Source organism: Fusarium oxysporum, chromosome 10 (genome assembly GCF_000149955.1).
Source record: "Fusarium oxysporum f. sp. lycopersici 4287 chromosome 10, whole genome shotgun sequence".
Taxonomy (NCBI): Eukaryota; Fungi; Ascomycota; class Sordariomycetes; order Hypocreales; family Nectriaceae; genus Fusarium; species Fusarium oxysporum.
This window is the reverse complement of record NC_030995.1, coordinates 2,075,384-2,092,734: the sequence shown is the minus strand read 5'-3', so window position 1 is coordinate 2,092,734 and position 17,351 is coordinate 2,075,384. Positions and strand designations below refer to the sequence as shown.

Here is a 17,351-nt window from a genome sequence, read left to right as displayed (position 1 = left end):
TTAAACCAAGCCTCTTACCAGATCTCCACCAGCGCTAGGACCAGGCGCTGAACATCAAAAGGCTCCCGGGATCTGCCTCTTCCAATTCAGCAACTCTGTCCTTCCATCTTTGCTTTTTCTTCGCTAATGCTTTTCTCAACCGTTGCGCAAACCGACGACAATTCGACGCAAAATGGCTGGATATTGGGGCCCCAAGCCCACACACTCGTGAGTATTTGCTCCAATGAAGGGGAATTTGACTGAACACGCGAACAGGCCTTATGCGAGTGGTCCTTGTGCTGTTTACTTCGCAAGCGCGGGCCCTCTGCACATCCCCCGCTCACTCCTCAATGAGAATATGAAGCAGGCTGCACAGTTCCGAGATGACGATTCTTCTCATCCTCTGTCCGAGCTGTGGCTAGACGACATCACGCTCGATACAGGTCATGTCATCATTCACTATCTCATCACCGGTACCTACCAGTGCCTCCAGCCACAGGAGGAAGAAGAAGAAGAAGAAGAGAAGAAGTTTGCAGCGGAACTCGCGACTGCTATCCGTGTCTACGTCGCTGCTGACAGTCTGTCCTTGCCCGCACTCCGTGAGATGGCCAGAGGGGAGATCTTTCGCCTCGGCGAGTGGCTCAGTCTCCCTGCCCTGATCAAAGTCATGGAAGAAGCTGCCCTGTCATTTGATGCGTACCCTGGAATCGCTACCTATGTCGAATCGCGAGTTTTGTCTTACTCCCAGGACGAAGTCATCCATGGCTCAGACAAGGCCGATGAGACACTGGATGCGCTGGGTGCACCGGATTCTTTGAGTAAGGTATTACTACGAAGCGTCTTGCTCGCCAAGGCCTCTGAAGACCGCCAGAAGAAGGAGCCAAACTACCGACTGTCCACGGTGGGATATGCTGCGCTCGAACTGCGTCCGATCGAAGAAGGCATGGAACGAGCCGAGAAGAGAGCGCTCAGAAACGCTGAAGCTGCTGATGAGGAACAAGAACTTGGTCCGCTGATGGAGAAAAAGAAGAAAGGGGGACTCATGCGCGAGGAGTGGGCGCGGGTTCTGACCTTTCAGCGCAATGCTATAAAGAGAGCTGAGGAAGAGTCAATGGAGAGAGCGATGGACGCCCAGCGTTGGCTTGAAGGCAACAAGTCGACCGCCCCACATCCTATTCCTAAGGAGGGTAAGTAACATGTTTCCAAGTACTTGAATAGATCACAGCGCTGCATCTTCAAGGTCAATATTAAATAGCTACAGATGCCAAGATTCGCAGGCTCGTATCCGAATCGTTCCGAGCACTACACGAAGCTTGCGGGATCTCGCCTGACGAGCTGGCTGAACATTACGACAATGAGACCAACAGCGATTGCACTTGGACTGATCAGCTCACCCCTGGCTCCAGCCAAGGTTCATCAGTGCATAAATCATCCTCCTGGTGGTGATAGGGCTTCCAGGAAACGCAGGATTGCGGAAGGAATGGGGCATTCAAGATTGATGGGGTAGCATATGGAAATCAACAGACTACTTTCGTAGGTATGAAAGGCTAAATCGGATTACATCAAATGTCCCCTCGTTCACAGCTCGCTTGCTGTCATGACTGTCGCGACTCTGGTCCACTTGTCCCTTACGCCATGTGAAGCACGTGACTCGGACCGAACGACTTGCAAAAGATTTGGCGAGAACAAACAAATACCTCACGTCAAGGCATAACAGAGCGAGAGCATAGAAAAATCAGAGAATTTAGTATTGAAGAACAAGACGATCTTAGATGTTCTTGATTTAATTGTGTGTTGTGATTTTGCTGCTGAGGGTGTGGTAGCGACGTTGATTTAATTACTAATCCAATGGATCCTGTCGAGCTGTGATGCCGAACTAGACACGTGACCGTCACCTCCCACGGGTCACCATCCAGGCGGCAAAAGATACAGCTTGCACTTGATAATTAAAGTCCCAGAAATGCGAGAATGACTACTAAGATACCATGCCCAGAATGCTCCTTCTAGAATAAGAACGTAGAGCCTGGGCTGGCTTATCGCAAGGTGGCGCGCAAGCTGTGGATCTTTGCACAAAGACTTGACCTAGGTACTTAACAAAGAAGGTTTGTGTGAAAGGCGGTTCTCAGTAAGCGAGAGCACACCGAAGAGCACAATAGTTTATTTCTCTTGCATTAAATAAACTTATGCCTTACAAGAAGGTATGCGGCGTGATGCGAAAATTGTAATTGTGTGCTTTCAACCTTGTTGGGTGCCACCTGAATTTTACTTTCACAGCCTTACTTTACCTCGAGTGACCAAAGGTTTTCTAAAGTTTGAACAGTCAACCTTTTGAAAGAGTCAAGCCAGTAAAGGCGTCTCAGTTTATCGCGTGGCGGTTCATGATTTGTTCTCCCAGGTTAAACAACCTTTGTGAGCTGGAGATCACATTATGATGAGAAAGGTAGCCAATGGCATCGTAGAACTTTGAAATAAAGTCAAGTAGTAAGAGGAGAGTCAAAAAGTTAACATCTAGGTATTTATGCTATGTCTTGTCCGGTCAAAAAGCAGGATCTCTCCTGTTCTCTTCTCATCCACATCACGACAAACCACGTTAACAAACTCGCCCACAAAACGATAACACCAAGTTCGCTTGATAATGGCAGCGTCGGTGTCTGCGAGTTGGTGGAGCGGTGCAAACCACCTAGTCGCCATCGAATTTCAGGGACGAAAAACATTCCATGTCGAATTGACTAAGCTCGAGAAGTACCCTCGGCTTTACATGCAGATCACTTCTCCCGCACCATCGTACATCTACGGCCACGACCACAATGGCATGGGATTTTCCTACCACCAGGATCTCGGACCTTTGTACCTCGACCTGCACACTGTGCCCCAAGGTGCCGGACACATGCTGTGGGATTACTTGTCAGCCGGAACGTTTACTCCCCTCCAGGGCAATCCATCCGACAAGAAGCAAGAAGAATACTTCAAAAGCATTGTTCACGTACATGCTGTGGCAGACGAGTTCAGAATAGAGGGTCTCAAGTCGGACACGGCGAAGGAGATCTTCCGCAAGGCTCAAGACATGGGTCTGATGGAGCTAGTCAAGCTCCTTGAAGAAGCGAACTATCGTTCTGACTCGTTCCCAAAGTTGTCCGAGTACTTGGAGAAGCGGCTGGTTGGTTCCGCTTTGGATTACGGTGAGGGAGACAGCCAAAGGGCCTTCACCGAACTAAGGACCCAACCATCACTCTCAGTTACTCAGATGCTCTTGAAAGCAATCACAGAGATTAGCGACGTCGGGTGCAGGTTGGGTAAGCGGCACTCAATGCTAGTTGAGGTCGATAGAAAGAAGGTTGCCGGGAGAATGGCTGCTTCCGAGGTCATTGGCTGGAAAGATTCGAAGTATCCCAGAACGATGTGGGTGAAACCGAAGAGTGAGACCGCGGGAGCGAGCAAGTCAGTTGGTAGCCGATTCTTCGGTCCCGCGGCCAAGGGAGAGGACAGAAGCGGGATGAAAGACTATCTCGGACGGCCAATGCAGCGAACAGCCGTGCCCGAGCCAACTTTCTATTCTCCCAGTGAGCCCGCATTTATTCCTCCTTCGATGTTTCTTCCTTCTCTGGCTCATGGAACTGAAAGCAATGAAACTGTGCTACTCCCGGCATTCGGAGATACAACGAGGACTTTGAGATATGAAGACTTCTCCTCCACTTCTCGCAGGGCAAAGACCCTATCAGAGATAGACAGGGAATGGCAAATGGAGGTCATGCGCCAAGAGCAGAAGCTTCGACAACCCAGCCATCTAGTTCGACAACGAATGGCCAAGATGGGCTTTGAGGAGCCCGAGTCGCAGATAGAGCATGATGCACCGAGCAAGAGTCCGCTTCCAAACCTTTCAACCACATCAGGGGGTTTCTCGTCGGAAACAGCTACGGACACCGAGAAGGATATTCTAGACGAGGCTACAAAACCTTGCGATTGGCCAGTGACACCAATTGGATCCGAGCTTAATTTACCCGAGTACATGGTGCCCTCCTTTGACGCGCCTTTGCAATCCTTTACATCTTCTCCGGATACCTTGGAAGGTGACCCTGTTGAAGTTGAAGGCCCCATGAATTGGGATACGGGTTTATCTGAATATGAATACATTCCTAGAGATGTTTCCTGAACTTTGGCTGAGATTTGTGACTGGAAAGACGGACATGCAGATTGAGTTGGATGAATGGAAAAGGTGGAATCAGAGCACACAATGGAACAGGTATTAGAGTTTGGAGTTTTTGGAGTGATCTATTTTCTATAAGAATTGCCCGCGGCCTATTCTGGTGGCTCTTGTGGCTGTTGATCTCTTATGTCTTGGATTGCCTATCAAGATTTTGCTTTCACTGAGGAGTACAGTTGTGGTGGATATAATATGGTCTGAAAATAAAAACACAAAAGTCTTGGACACAATGAACTACCCCTTGAAGTGACTGGTGGACGAGCCTTGAATGATAATTTTAAAAATTATATCAGGGTTCAAAAACATAAGCATCAATAATTATGTGTCAGGAGATTCTGTGTCTTCTTGGGTGATGTAGGACGAGGAACCGTGGTGAAACCTATTTCCGCAGTAAAGCCAAATGCCACTGACTGTCTTTGATATGAAAAGGAAAGGATTTCAGTGAAGCCTACTTATCCTCAGTGACCTTAATTCGTAGTTGAGACCTGTGGCTCCTGATAAACTTCAGATTCTTCTTCCAGCCCCACTACTGAATGTACAAGATTGCGAGGGTGACGAAGCTTGACGCCCCAACACAATGGCAAATAACGCACATGCTTTTGACCCCGCAAAATATCGAATCTGCTGGAAAGGTCAGAGCATTCAGTGGGTGTTTGAGCTTCAGATACTCGTGCGTGGCTTCGTGTTTTCAAAGTCTTTTGGGGCACATAGTTCACTAAAGGTGGGTGTCAACAATCATGATTACCACGGTCACGATGTGATTGGGTGTTCATAGCATGTTAAGTAAGAGATAGTTTCTATTACGTGGGTGGTATCTTAGGCTTCTATCACTGATGAGGGAAACCTTGTCACACATATAAATTTCTCAAAACGCCTCTGTCAATGCCCTAGCAAATCCCTTCTTCCATCATCTCCATTTTCTTACTCAGCTCGATGGGTAATAATCCGAGCACCATGTCTCAAGATCCGACCGTTCAGTTCGTCAAGTCGTAAGTATGGTCGACTGACATGCATCTTTCTAAACTAATAAATATCTAGGCCCTATGCGGGCATCTTTGTCCAGGTTCTGTTGAAGGGAAAGTCGATCACGCGAATCCACAAAGGAGTCGTCCCAGCCAATGTTCTGTCCAGCAGGAGTACGCAAGAACCTGCACCCAAGTCGGCTACGCCGATCTTGGATATGCAGGACCTTGGGAGTGACACAGCCCATGTAGTCATCCATTTCTTTTACACCAAGCAGTATGATTGCATCAAACCCACGGGCGTCTCTAGCGATTCAGCGAAAGGCTATGAGCTCAAGGTGTCACTACAAGTCATTGAAGCCGCTACAAAGATGGAACTGCCTGCTTTGGTAAGTCTGGCAAAGTCAGAATGCGCGCGTCTCTGTAAAGAATTGGATCTCTTGAATCTCGTTGCCATCTTGGGGAAGTTGAGTTTCGACTACACAAAGTTCCCCGAAATTCAGCACCATATCGCATATCACCTTGAAAAAGTGCTTGCGAACCCTCGCAGTCAATCTGCGACTGACCTCCTGAGTCGGGCTACTACAAACAGCATCACAGACATGCTTGTTCGAAAATTGGTCATGACGGCCCGAAAGGAGCAGACAAGCGAAGCCAAAGCGAAGCCTAGACCCGAGGATGAAGTCCCAGGCGTGCTTATCTGTGAATCGAGACCACAGCCCCCTTTTCAGGATTCTGTCACTGCAAAACCTCAATTGTCGCAATTGTCGCACGAACATCGAACTAAACAGACTCAAAAAACTCTTAAGAAACTGCAATCCGATGACAAAGGGAAGGGACGAGATGACTCCGAGCCGGCAGAAAAGGCCTCGGAGATTTCCCCGCCAACAACTTCGAACCAGGACTCTCGTCTTGCAAAGGGGCAAGAGGAAGCTGATTCTGGGCCTTCAAGATTGAGAGACAGACCTAGTCCATTTTCAAACTCCTTCAGCGGGGTTGGGACGGTTCCTAGCGCTGTAAAGAAGTCAGGCGCCCCTCAACGTGGAGGTTCCTTGTCAAAGCCAGGTAAGTGAATATATAATCCCTTTGATGCTGCTACGAATTGCCTACAGCTAGCTAATCGTTCACCAGCCGAGGTAGTCTCAACCTTTCATCCCGGTTGGAACAGGATCATGGACGAGAGATTGAAGATCATTGAGGCTAAAATGGAGGTTAAAAGATCAGAGTCTACCCGCACTGATTCTGAAAGTGGAGGAGTAATTGTCAGCTCCGAGCCTCATCCTACGATGACGCCAAGTCCGAGTAATCCCACTGGACTTGAAAATTCCATCGCAAAGATGAAGGACTTTATTGGTAAGTAAATACATAATCCAATTGACTCCACGATGAGTTGCTTGCAGCTAGCTAATCGTTCAGTGGCTGAGACAACGTCGGCTGTTGACTGGGAGCTACCCAAATTAGTGGCCGAGAAATTCGAAAAACCAGAGAGTGAACGACAAGATCCTACCCCTGTTGATTCCGACAGTGAGGGAGTGCTTGTCGAGTTGAGCCTCAACCTACTATGACACCAAGTCCGACTGCTTCGGATAACTCAGCCATGAGACGTTTCCTTGCGTTCGACCGCATGTAAGAACACTTTCTACTAGTGACTAGTCTATATCTTTGAGCAGTGATGGACGTTGAGTATGCTGGTCAGAGGATCAATTGACCCCAGATCCTAGGGTGCAGGATAATTCCTAGTTATGGCAACGCATTACAGTGGAAATAAACACCCCCTTTACCCCTCAGCTAGTTTGCAGATTGGAAAATACACTATATTACTTGACCTTGATGCCATTCATTAAACCTTGTGAAATGAGATATTGAGAGCGTGTGCATAAGAAACAAAATTAGTTAGTAAAAATCTTATCAAAGTTTGTTTCGGCTGCCTTGCATGTCGTTTGGGGCATGGCGAAGGTAGAGGCACCGCTTAGCTTATGCCAGCAGCAATCCTCAAGGCTCTCAATTTGCTAATATCTCGGCTGATTAGGTGGCGTCACTGGGCTTCACTCTTGCCTGCGAAGGCAATTTGTACTTCAGCCACTTCTTGAGACCAATCAAGTCATTCTCTAAAAGGCTTAATAGGGTTAACAGTAGTAGGAATCCCAGGTATGAATGAAAATGGGGGACTTTGGTCTCGGTAGATAGAAGTCCGACACCAGCATTTGGCCAGTTGGCAGCATGCATCTCAAAATTACCTATTTGTCCTTAATCGGAGGCCTTCAATGTGATTCCAATTGCCGGACAGCATGGGCGCCACAGGACCTATCTACTGAGGTAGTTATCACTGGGTGACGCGAGAGGCCGACCAGGACGCGTCATAGATACAACACCAAACACGTCAAGAATGTTACTATTAGCAGAGAAGGCCTCTTTTGCCCCCCCTCGTTTTGTTTCTTTGGCATTCATCGGCATCGTCCGGAACCAGACAAGTAGAAGTCATGGATCAAGGCGATACGAAGCCTCCGGAAAGGTCGTACGTGCTCTAACCTATAAATAAATTATCCGAGAGACTAACACAAGATCAAACCAGTACACCGGGGATATATGTCACATCCTCTCCCGATCCCAAGGGCCCCTTCTGATCCCTAGAACGATCCTCAAAAAATGCCCCAAACTTGCCGCGCGACTGGACAAGAAACACATCTTCTCCAAACCACTCGACACTGTCGATATCGAAGACTACCCGTTCTCAGTTGGGCACATAATCATTCATTATCTGATCACCGATAAATATCAGTGCCTCAAACCCGAAGGACAAACGGAAGATGATCGAAGCTGCTCAGAGCTTGCAACGGCCTTTCGTGCTCATGCTGCCACTGTCGATCTGGAGCTCACAAGTCTTCAACTCTTGGCATCTTCTGAGGTGAGGAGACTGGAACGGAAAATGAGTTTAGTCTTGATAACGCGGACATTGAACAACACCTGACTACCACTCGATCTGTATCCGACAATTACGGCAAACTTCGTATCGTATGTCATAAGATTATCAGGATCTCCCTCAGAGAAATGCAAAGAGAAATGATGAATCAGCTTGGTGTTCCAGAGAATGTTGCTATGGTGCTGGTCAATTGCTTCCTTCAGTCCAAAGGCATTGGGTTTACTCAAAACCACGACAACGAGACTGGCTTGGGGGATGAGAAAGCCTTAGATACAAGTCAGCTCGCGCAGGAAGAACGTGAGCTTCTGACAATACTACAGACTTTCTATAAGGAGAGCTCTCAGATATATCAATCGACTTTTGAGACTGGCGTTCGACAGAAGATGGCCAGGGAAACACTCGCCAGGACCATTCTTGAGACTTGGGAAGCCGGTGGTGGAAGCCTATCGTCTCTACAACACGCTCGTCTTCAAGAACTCCAAAACGTTTCTGTCAAGCTTTCCGAAGACCTGCACACTTGCAAAACGGATTTGGCAGCCTCAAAAAAAGCGCTCGTAGCAGTTGACAATGGAAGGAAAGGCCATTGTAGAGGGTCACGAGATACAAAGCATACTTGAAAGCCAAAGGCGACAAAATGGATTCTTGTCTCTGGGTGACCGACTTAGACTGAGGTCCGCGCAGTCTCGCAGCAACGATCTCAGTGCGGCGGTTTCTGTTCATCCTCTGGTCGATCCGAATGCCAAAGGCCACAAGCTGATTAGCCAAGACCAGGAAGAAGAGGACCAGCCTGATGATGGTGAGTGAGTGGGTGAGTTGAGCATACGGTACGATCTAGCATTCCTGCAGATGGTCCCCCATCTCCGGCCTGCCCGACGTGTAACGAAAGAGAACGTTATCCATCTAATGTGAAGGTAGCTAAAGCTAGGCTGGAGGAAGGTTGTGCACGCGTGCGTGAGTTCAATGAGAGGAAGAATCGAAAGGCGCCAGAATGATCTGTACATAGCTAATACATATAGTAGACGATTTCAAGTCTGAGATTACAAATACGTCTGGGTAGATTACGCCCAGTTCGACCTTAGGTAATGAACCAGAGTTTTATGAGAATTATGGTCGGCTGCGTTGAAAGGTTGAAGATTTTGACCCGAGAGATTGCAACACTTGGTGTTCTAGTTCGCTTCTGGATCTTCGTTTTGAAAGCATGTCAAGAGTATACGTGAAATTGATCTTCAGACTTTTTTTATGTCACAACAATTAGCAATGTACACAAGACTCCAGCACGGTTCGGTCCGTGGCATTTTCTCCCTGACCAACTTCGCATAGCCTATAGCGGCTGTTCAGCTTATGAAATGCGATGTATACGAGAAAGTGAGAGTTCAAGAGTTTGAGATATGGCTCTCGACCTTTCAATACAAGTCTCACTAAAGGGGCGGTTAGTAAATTTTGAAATGAGAACATTTGTATGCACTTACTTTGCTAGGTTTTAGTCGTTGTTTCATCTAAGATCTCCCCGAAGACGGATTGGGGGTCTTTATCTTCATACCACCCCCTGTTGTGGATGTAGTTGTGAGTCTCGCCAGCTTTTTCCTCTTCATAAAATCTGTGAAGCATCAGTCTGGATTTGACAGTTGAGACGCGAAGGACAGTAAACTTACGACAATAGGTCGTTGGTTAAGCCAATCCACATCGAGATGTCCGGTATCACCTCCAAGAAAAGTGAAATGTCAGGGCAAAGTGTCTTTGGGAATGTGAACCAAGCATAAGCTTCTCCTACACCATCTTTCTCTCGAAGAAACCATGCCCAGCTTCGACCTGCTTTTGTGCGCTCTATCTGATGGAACTCCTTTCGAGCCTCAAGAGCGTTAGAGTTGAGGAAGTTGAGGGATGCAGTGACAATGAAGTTGGCGACAAGCGGATCCCAATACTTGAAAGTTAGCTTCATAAGATCGGCCCATCCTTGCAGGAGAGGTATGGGTTGTTTTTCATCTGCGCAGAATCGTTCATGAAACATTGAGAAGTCTTCGAGATATTCCGCAGCTTCATCATCGAGGAGAAGGCCGAGCCATGAGTAAATCCAGATATAGAGCTGAACCTCAAACGGGTGATAAGGGAAACAGACCTAAATTCTTTTAGTCTTTGAGAAGAAAGTGCTCCAGGCGGTACTTACGACCGGGTATACATATCCAACCTTAAACATCAGCCATGAATGGGTGCCCTCTTCGCACGAAACACCTGTGCTGTCCGCGTATATACGCATAGCCTTCCATAAATAAACGTTGCTAGTAGTCTTGAGAGGAGAGTAACCAATCTCATTGGCGAAGGATGTAATCAGTGGTTCTATGAAAGACCTCAAATCTTGTGGCTTGGGCTCATGCTGTCTTTCTGAGCTGCCTGACACTGGCTCCCGAGGTGGGGGATGAGGCCATCGGGAGCGGAGTGAACTCAGAGTGGGCCCCATATTGGGAGGATTCAAGTGTGAGGGCAGCTAGATACAAGAATTATTTGGTGATTCTCGACGTCCTTATGGCTCGGTTTGGAAGCTCTTATAACTTTTTACCTTTCGACGGGAATACGGTAGTATCAGCTCGCTAAAGTATTTTCAATTTGGTTAAATCCTTCTCATATTCTTCTTAAAGGACGCATCGCTTAGATGCTGATGATAGGGATGAAATGAGTAACTTGTCCGGCTTTTGGAAGGATTTGTGCAACAAAATGAAGAGAATCCAGGTCTTCAACCAACTGCATAACAATAGGCCAACCACCGAAAGCCTCAAGTGGAGATGATGCACGTCTTATCATACGAAAAACAGGGTTGTTTCGTAATATTTCTTAAATACAACTCGCTTATGCACGATTGTGTGGTGATCAACATGGCACATGCTCGCTGCGTGATAGCCCCTTGTCATGGGCTTACGAATTTTCACTTTGATCACGCATGTAGAGCCAATAGCCGTCTCTGGTAACTCTAATCTTTCACATCTATCTCGCCAAGTTTTGGCTGATCTCGATCTATATGAGAGAGTGGCTGACAAGTTTTGAACAGTGTAAAGCTACTCCTCAACATCTGGCTTGCGACCATAACATATCGAACACGCATGTATCCATGAATTCTCTTATCCTTAAACGCCTTTCTCATGTTCATCAAGAATACTTGGTATTCATCTTTGGGCCAGTTCATGATATGGTGCCAAACCATCATCGTATATCCTTGGAGCGTTCAGTACCTCTAGGTTACAAGTTCAAAAGAGGTCGGCTTACCTTCGAGGTCATTCTCGATTGAAGCACGGAGAAATTGACCGACATTTCGCATTTTCTCGTCTTTGGGCCAACCGCCGACGGGAACCTGGATACTGTTAGCTTGACGTCTCGTCAGAGGTCCAGATGGCTTGATACCTTGAAGTCAAAACTTTTCACATCTACCAAACCAGCTTCTCGAAAGAGCTGGACATCGTTCTCAATATCAGTGAAGCTTCGCCCAAAGCCCTTACCACTCTCAATCACCAGTCTATTCCAGGTCTGCAGAGCCCCAACATCGTCAATAGTTCCGTTGTCTGAATAGAAAGTTGGGTTGATCTCGCCGGACTCAACAAAACCACCTGGCTTACAGCGGTGAGAGGCCTCTTTGGATAGTGTTCCCCAGTCTGCGATGGCGCCAATGAGAAAACGGACGTGGACGAGATCGAAGTGATTCTCAGGCCAGCTCCAGTCCTTTGTTGCGTCTTCAAGCTCGAACTTTACGTTTGGTGGGACCCACCTTGGTTGGATTGGGGAGAGGTCTGTTCCGATGACTTCAGCGTCGGGGTGTTCATCAGCAAAGTCACTGAACAAGTTAGCATCATATGAGGGTCACACTGAGATTCTTGACGGGTGTATACATTGCCCAAATCCCTTCGAACAATCAGTCTTCTTGTCGCTAAGTAGGGGCTTGATACATACCAGTTCCAGTACCGACATCAAGAACTCGCTTTAGCTTGTCAATATTTCCGCGCACATTGCGGTGACCAGAAGTACCACTAACCTGAATGTTATCTTTCAGAGGAACAAGTGTCGGCTTTCCATCAAGCAGCAATGTCAGAACATGGTACCTGTTCATGTCAGTTCTTTCTGCGAATATGATGACGATCTTACGTGATGCCAATTGAATCTCTCTGCTGCTCATCGTTCGGTGTAAAGTACTCCGTATTATACCTCTCGCTATGAAAGGTCCGTCCTTGAGATTTGCGATATTCGAGGATGCTCGATGAGATGGAGACAGTAGAGCTTTCTCTGTTGAAGACGATTAGTTAGAGTTTCTATCATCCTGAGAACTACTGACGCATCGTCTCCAAACGCCGAGTCGCTGACATCTCCTTCATTTTCCTCCCGATAAAAACGTTAGTATAAGAAGTGACTAATTGTCCTTTTGCGCTTCTTACCTGTGCGACAATAGGATTCCCAACAGGAGAACCACCGGCTAATATGCTCTGCTTCGCTATGCCGTGGCGAGGACTTCCGCCTCTGCTCTCAGTTCTCGGTGAAGCCATTATCTCGACACATCGAAGTTTGCAATTGAGGGGAAATTGAGAACAGCAAAAACATCAGGTTGTAACGGGTATTCCCTGTAGTTGCCGCATGATTCTACCGATCCAATCACTCATCCCTGCCAGGATGTTACATTCTAGGTTTCCAATGTCACTTTGTCGCCATCCACATGTAATTGCAGCCGTGGATAGTCCACGGACAGGGGTCGCATCATATTCTACCCGCCTGATATGCTTGGCGACTTTCAGGACGTTACCTGTTAGATCGCAATGATCACAAATGATAGGAGGCTATAGTCCTTTTTCAAATCAGTCAATCTCCCATAATCTCATGTGATTAGATCAAAGAAGTATCCTTTAGTATCTTTTTCACACAATCATCGTTGTTACCTTCTTTTTCCGGACTCTGTTGGTTGCATTAATCCACTGAATGACCGGGTTCGGGATATTTGCAGCCACCGGTTGGTTTGTTGGCTGATCCGCAAACGTTTCATATGCAGAGCACTCTTCCCCAGTATATGTCAGACCATTATTTACAAGGAGCTCAGCATGATCATCACTTGCAAGTAGTTTGCCCGGCTATTATGGTACATTATTAATGTCAAAAAATCAGGCCGCCATGTGAAAAGAACCCAACTCTGTTAATTCACAGCCTGTGAGTTGCCCCACTGGCCTGTTAACTCACCAAAACATCACAACCGTCACATCCAGCTTCTCTCTTACGCTGCAGTAGTGTGCCTTGGGCTATAATAATACCGTTGAAATTTGGAGTGTACTATGGTTTGGAGGACCTTTCTTCCTCTCTTTGCGAATTAACATGTTCAGACTATTGTGATTGTTTCTGATATGAACGGACATGTCGCGTCTGCATGCTTCGATACAAACCCCGGCCCTGCCTCCCAGTTTCCAGCTCTGGTGAAAGTCCCATCATCATTCTTCTGCAAAAGAAGACCATATGTATGAGGCTTTTTCGATGTTTCCAAAACTGCAAGGAGATACATGTTCTTTTGGGAGATCAGCCAAGCCTTCCTTTCAGCCTTCTCCCACAGATGCACAGTATCGGCGCTGATACCAAAGGTGTGCCCTAGTATAGTTTTTATGTCTTGATAGCCATCACGACCAGGTCTACCTTCGGCCAAGAACTCTTCATCATTGGCGTCCTCGAGGATGAGTTCATCAGACGCTACTAGAGGTCCAGTCAATATTAAAGAAGCAGACTTTACTTGACCGAATTGGTTATTTGGGTCAACCAATTCCACCGCAACATCGACTACATCGGCTAGAACAGTTCCTTCACCGTCTAAGATATCGAATCTCACACGGCAATCCAAGCTGGCCCAACTCCAAGACGGTGCACGGTAAACCTTCGACCTTCCTAACTGCCCAAGGGCAGACATCTCCCAAAGAAGACCTTGTGGCATGGTGCTGCGAAAGATTCCAGCACAGTAGTCGCTGCCAAACCATGAGATACAACGTCGGGCGACGGCGGCGAAAGCAACAAGTTTGTCTTCATTCGGATGACTAAGTCGACGGTTTGTATATGGGAACACAAGGTCGTAGTAGTATGTGAAAAGATCTCCCTTTTCACGAACACAGAATGCGTTTTGGGCCAAGCAGTCGAAGCCGTTCCATCTATCGTCGCTTACCCCTTCTGGTAGAAATTCAGTGAGGTTGTGGCTTCTATCACACTCCCAGGAAATGCGGTCTGAACCAAAATGTAAGGTTCTGGGCGAAAGGAGTCGCTCTTGGAATACCCATGCCCTGTCACTAAGAGGGAGATCTTCTCTTGCCCAAGAGAAATCGTCAGCGGTAAATATTGCGCAGATACTCCAGAGATTTGGCTTTTCTGTGCCATCACCTATGTCGTGCTCGCTTTTGCTTGAACCTTTGGGTGGTGCGTAAAAAGGAGTCCAGACATAACAGTCTTGCAGATACGTCGGATTCCTCGACCTGAAAGCACCTCCATGGGGGTTCTCAGAAACATCGATGGAAATATTCAAGTCACAGTGGTGATAAACTAGATGCATGTCCTCTGAGTGTGAGAGCCAATCTTCATGAGAACCGAGGCCAGACTGTAGGATGCAAAGCGAGTCGATCCAGATGTAGGGAATGCCAATTCGACGACAGGTTATAATTGCATCTCTGAAGCTGGCTGGAAGGCTCTGTAGCTGGATCTCGCTGCAAAGGTCGAATAAGTTGTCGGATGTTAACATGAAGAACTTTGGGTCTTCTCCCCAGCAATGGCTCAATGCCGCATAACAGCCTTCGGGTCTCTCATTCTCCGAAATGGTCAGTCTTGGGGACTGTTTTTCATTGCCAACATGAATGAGTCGCTTGGGATGCCAGTCGTCCTCCGAGGCAGATCCGCAATCATGACGGTCTTTACAAGTCTGAAGCCACCTCTTAGCCAGCCGTGCAACATCCTGGTGGCCGGTATTATCGGGGATATCTCGCAACGAAGGAAATTCCGTTCGGACCCGCGTAGGCTCCGAGCCTCGATCAGCAGCAACAAAGTCGAGAAACCCCTCATAACCGGTTGGAGGTTTTGATGATGAAGACACATCGACAAACACGCGCCAGTCTGAGTAGATCGGGGACTTGCCGTCGTCGATTGATGTTTTGCTGCCAGTCTCGTAGAATTCAATTTCCCAATGAAGCTCCCATGCGTTATCCCACCTAACCTCATATTCTAGAGGCTTCGAATCCTCAGATGAAAGCTTGCGGCTTATGTAGTAACAGATTCTGCACCCATTCTTTGCAGCGGTGGCAACACTTTTATAATCTTTGTGGTGATGCCCTTGCTTCACGTTAGTTTGAAACATAGACAGGCATACTGCACACAACATCATCGTGAAAATAGACCAGCGTAGTGTTTGCGAAAGAGATTCACATGAGACTGAAAATATCTCATTATGCTGAGTATTGTGAGCTGACAGGAGTGGGGTTGCTTGGGGGCTGAAATAGGCAACCCATGTCAGGATTGGACTGCTATTGCATATTGCTTTACTCATCCTAGTAACAGCTATATAAGACTTTAAAAATTTCCTTTCTTAATATTTATATTCAAAATATCTAAATATCAATAAGTCTTTTATATTATATTATTTGCTATTTACATAGCTATTTCTTTATTTATTTATAGTTAGCTTAGGTGCTACCAAACTTCGTGAAAATGTGCGGTATCTCATACTCAGACTGTTCTACGCTACCTAGGAAAAATAAAAAAGACTTATCTGCTTCCTCGTCTCAGTCAAATTGGCCACCACCAGAAGCTTGAAGCCCCCAGCTTCAGTTGGCATGAAGTTGATGCCCCAAACCCGCACTAACACCAAACAGAAGCTAAGATCGAAGATCGTGTATCCACTAGAATTGGACAGAACGAGACAATACCGCGGCAAGCACCGAGGCCCAAAAACTCTCTTAAACGCCGCTAAACCGATCGTGGACCAAGTCCCAGCCAACCACACGATAATTGACGTGATGAACGGGTCCTTTTGTTAGGAATGACGAAGAGTATTCGAGGTCAATCTTACTCGTAGCCAAGATTTTACATCTGCAAGCGCTTACACTTACATCTCTATTTTTTGTCTTACGATAGATCTATCTGAGTTAAATTGTATTGTCTTTAGAGTTACTTCATCTGCCGATATGCCTTCCAACAACGCCGCCTGGCTGGTCGCCGCAAAGACGTCACCACTCGAGGTCAAGGAAGCCCCGCTCACCGAACCATCTTCAGGCCACATCCTCGTCAAAAACTCAGCCATTGCGATCAACCCCGTTGACATCGCCAACCAATACGTCGGCATCTTCATCCAACCCTCGCAATACCCCGTTATTCTCGGCGAAGATGTCGCCGGCACCGTTGAAGCCGTAGGCCCTGATATCACCGCCTTCAAGCCCGGCGACAGAGTCCTGGGCTATGCGACGTCACTCGCTACCAAGGATAATGCGCACAGCGCATTCCAGGAATACACGGTTATTCGCGCCGAGTGCGCTTCTAAAATTCCGGAGGGTTTGAGCTTTGAACAAGCTGCTGTTTTGCCGCTTTCGCTTGCTACGGCTGCGTGGTCGCTTTTCGGCGATGTGACACTGGCGATGAGATATCCTAGTCTTAACCCTACGCCTACTGGGGAGACGGTTCTCATCTGGGGAGGGGCATCTAGTGTCGGTGGTTCAGCAGTTCAACTTGCTAAAGCGGCTGGCTACGAAGTCATTACGACTGCATCTGCCAAAAACCACGAATACGTCAAGAGTCTTGGAGCAGACCACGTTTTCGAATACAAGTCTCCCCAGGTCACCAAAGACATCGCCTCTCTCCTCACCGGTAAGAAGCTCGCGGGTGCATTTGACGCCAGCGGTTCAGAAGACGGCATGAACAGCGCAAGCCAATCGATTGTTCACGCCGATGGTCTTCGCAAGCTCATTTGCGTTCGATCTGCCTCCTCTGTAGTCGCGGGCGTTGAGGCCAAGACTATTCTTGCGATTAGTATTATCAACACCCCTGTTGCCAAGGCTGTTTTCGGGAATTATATACCTGCTGCTTTGGAGCAGGGTAAATTCAAGGTGGTTCCGGAAGCGGAGGTTGTTGGGAAGGGTTTAGAGGCTGTTCAGCTGGGCATCAACACGCTCGCCAAGGGAGTTTCGGCTAAGAAGATCGTTGTTACTCTGTAAAAAAGAAGAAGACATAAATTAGACTCTGTACAATTTTTGAGATATAGATAGAAGACTAGTTTTGAGAGATATGAATAGTTTGTCAGCCGACTATGTTCCAA

General features: G+C 47.3%; 8 protein-coding genes across 8 annotated transcripts; 5 read left to right on the top strand and 3 right to left on the bottom strand.

Moving 5' to 3' along the window:
- Positions 1–172: 172 nt before the first annotated feature.
- On the top strand, positions 173–1,425 carry FOXG_11653 (uncharacterized protein; the record flags this gene model as incomplete). The annotated part of the gene is made up of 3 exons (XM_018391367.1): positions 173–207; positions 256–1,166; positions 1,241–1,425. 3 exons carry the CDS (start codon positions 173–175, stop codon positions 1,423–1,425), a joined length of 1,131 nt encoding a protein of 376 aa, XP_018249995.1.
- Positions 1,426–2,614: 1,189 nt separating this feature from the next.
- Positions 2,615–4,129, top strand: FOXG_11652 (uncharacterized protein; the record flags this gene model as incomplete). Its single annotated transcript, XM_018391366.1, has 1 exon — positions 2,615–4,129. The coding sequence occupies one exon, from the start codon at positions 2,615–2,617 to the stop codon at positions 4,127–4,129; it is 1,515 nt and encodes a 504-aa protein (XP_018249994.1).
- A 1,005-nt stretch (positions 4,130–5,134) lies between these two features.
- On the top strand, positions 5,135–6,707 carry FOXG_11651 (uncharacterized protein; the record flags this gene model as incomplete). The annotated part of the gene is made up of 4 exons (XM_018391365.1): positions 5,135–5,169; positions 5,219–6,207; positions 6,274–6,495; positions 6,559–6,707. 4 exons carry the CDS (start codon positions 5,135–5,137, stop codon positions 6,705–6,707), a joined length of 1,395 nt encoding a protein of 464 aa, XP_018249993.1.
- Positions 6,708–7,528: 821 nt separating this feature from the next.
- On the top strand, positions 7,529–8,866 carry FOXG_11650 (uncharacterized protein; the record flags this gene model as incomplete). The annotated part of the gene is made up of 4 exons (XM_018391364.1): positions 7,529–7,657; positions 7,715–8,047; positions 8,215–8,616; positions 8,744–8,866. The coding sequence occupies 4 exons, from the start codon at positions 7,529–7,531 to the stop codon at positions 8,864–8,866; spliced, it is 987 nt and encodes a 328-aa protein (XP_018249992.1).
- Positions 8,867–9,535: 669 nt separating this feature from the next.
- FOXG_20587 (uncharacterized protein) lies at positions 9,536–10,517 on the bottom strand (the record flags this gene model as incomplete). The annotated part of the gene is made up of 3 exons (XM_018400865.1): positions 9,536–9,659; positions 9,715–10,178; positions 10,227–10,517. 3 exons carry the CDS (start codon positions 10,515–10,517, stop codon positions 9,536–9,538), a joined length of 879 nt encoding a protein of 292 aa, XP_018249991.1.
- A 495-nt stretch (positions 10,518–11,012) lies between these two features.
- On the bottom strand, positions 11,013–12,606 carry FOXG_11649 (uncharacterized protein). Its single transcript, XM_018391363.1, has 9 exons — positions 12,475–12,606; positions 12,375–12,418; positions 12,188–12,325; positions 12,078–12,144; positions 11,996–12,023; positions 11,935–11,947; positions 11,453–11,879; positions 11,318–11,402; positions 11,013–11,266 (listed from the first exon to the last, which is right to left on the bottom strand). The coding sequence occupies exons 1-9, from the start codon at positions 12,580–12,582 to the stop codon at positions 11,025–11,027; spliced, it is 1,152 nt and encodes a 383-aa protein (XP_018249990.1). The 5' UTR covers positions 12,583–12,606; the 3' UTR covers positions 11,013–11,024.
- A 686-nt stretch (positions 12,607–13,292) lies between these two features.
- Positions 13,293–15,497, bottom strand: FOXG_11648 (uncharacterized protein). The gene has a single exon (XM_018391362.1). The coding sequence runs from the start codon at positions 15,426–15,428 to the stop codon at positions 13,401–13,403; it is 2,028 nt and encodes a 675-aa protein (XP_018249989.1). The 5' UTR covers positions 15,429–15,497; the 3' UTR covers positions 13,293–13,400.
- Positions 15,498–15,958: 461 nt separating this feature from the next.
- Positions 15,959–17,340, top strand: FOXG_11647 (uncharacterized protein). The gene has a single exon (XM_018391361.1). It carries the CDS (start codon positions 16,228–16,230, stop codon positions 17,248–17,250), a length of 1,023 nt encoding a protein of 340 aa, XP_018249988.1. The 5' UTR covers positions 15,959–16,227; the 3' UTR covers positions 17,251–17,340.
- Positions 17,341–17,351: the final 11 nt, after the last annotated feature.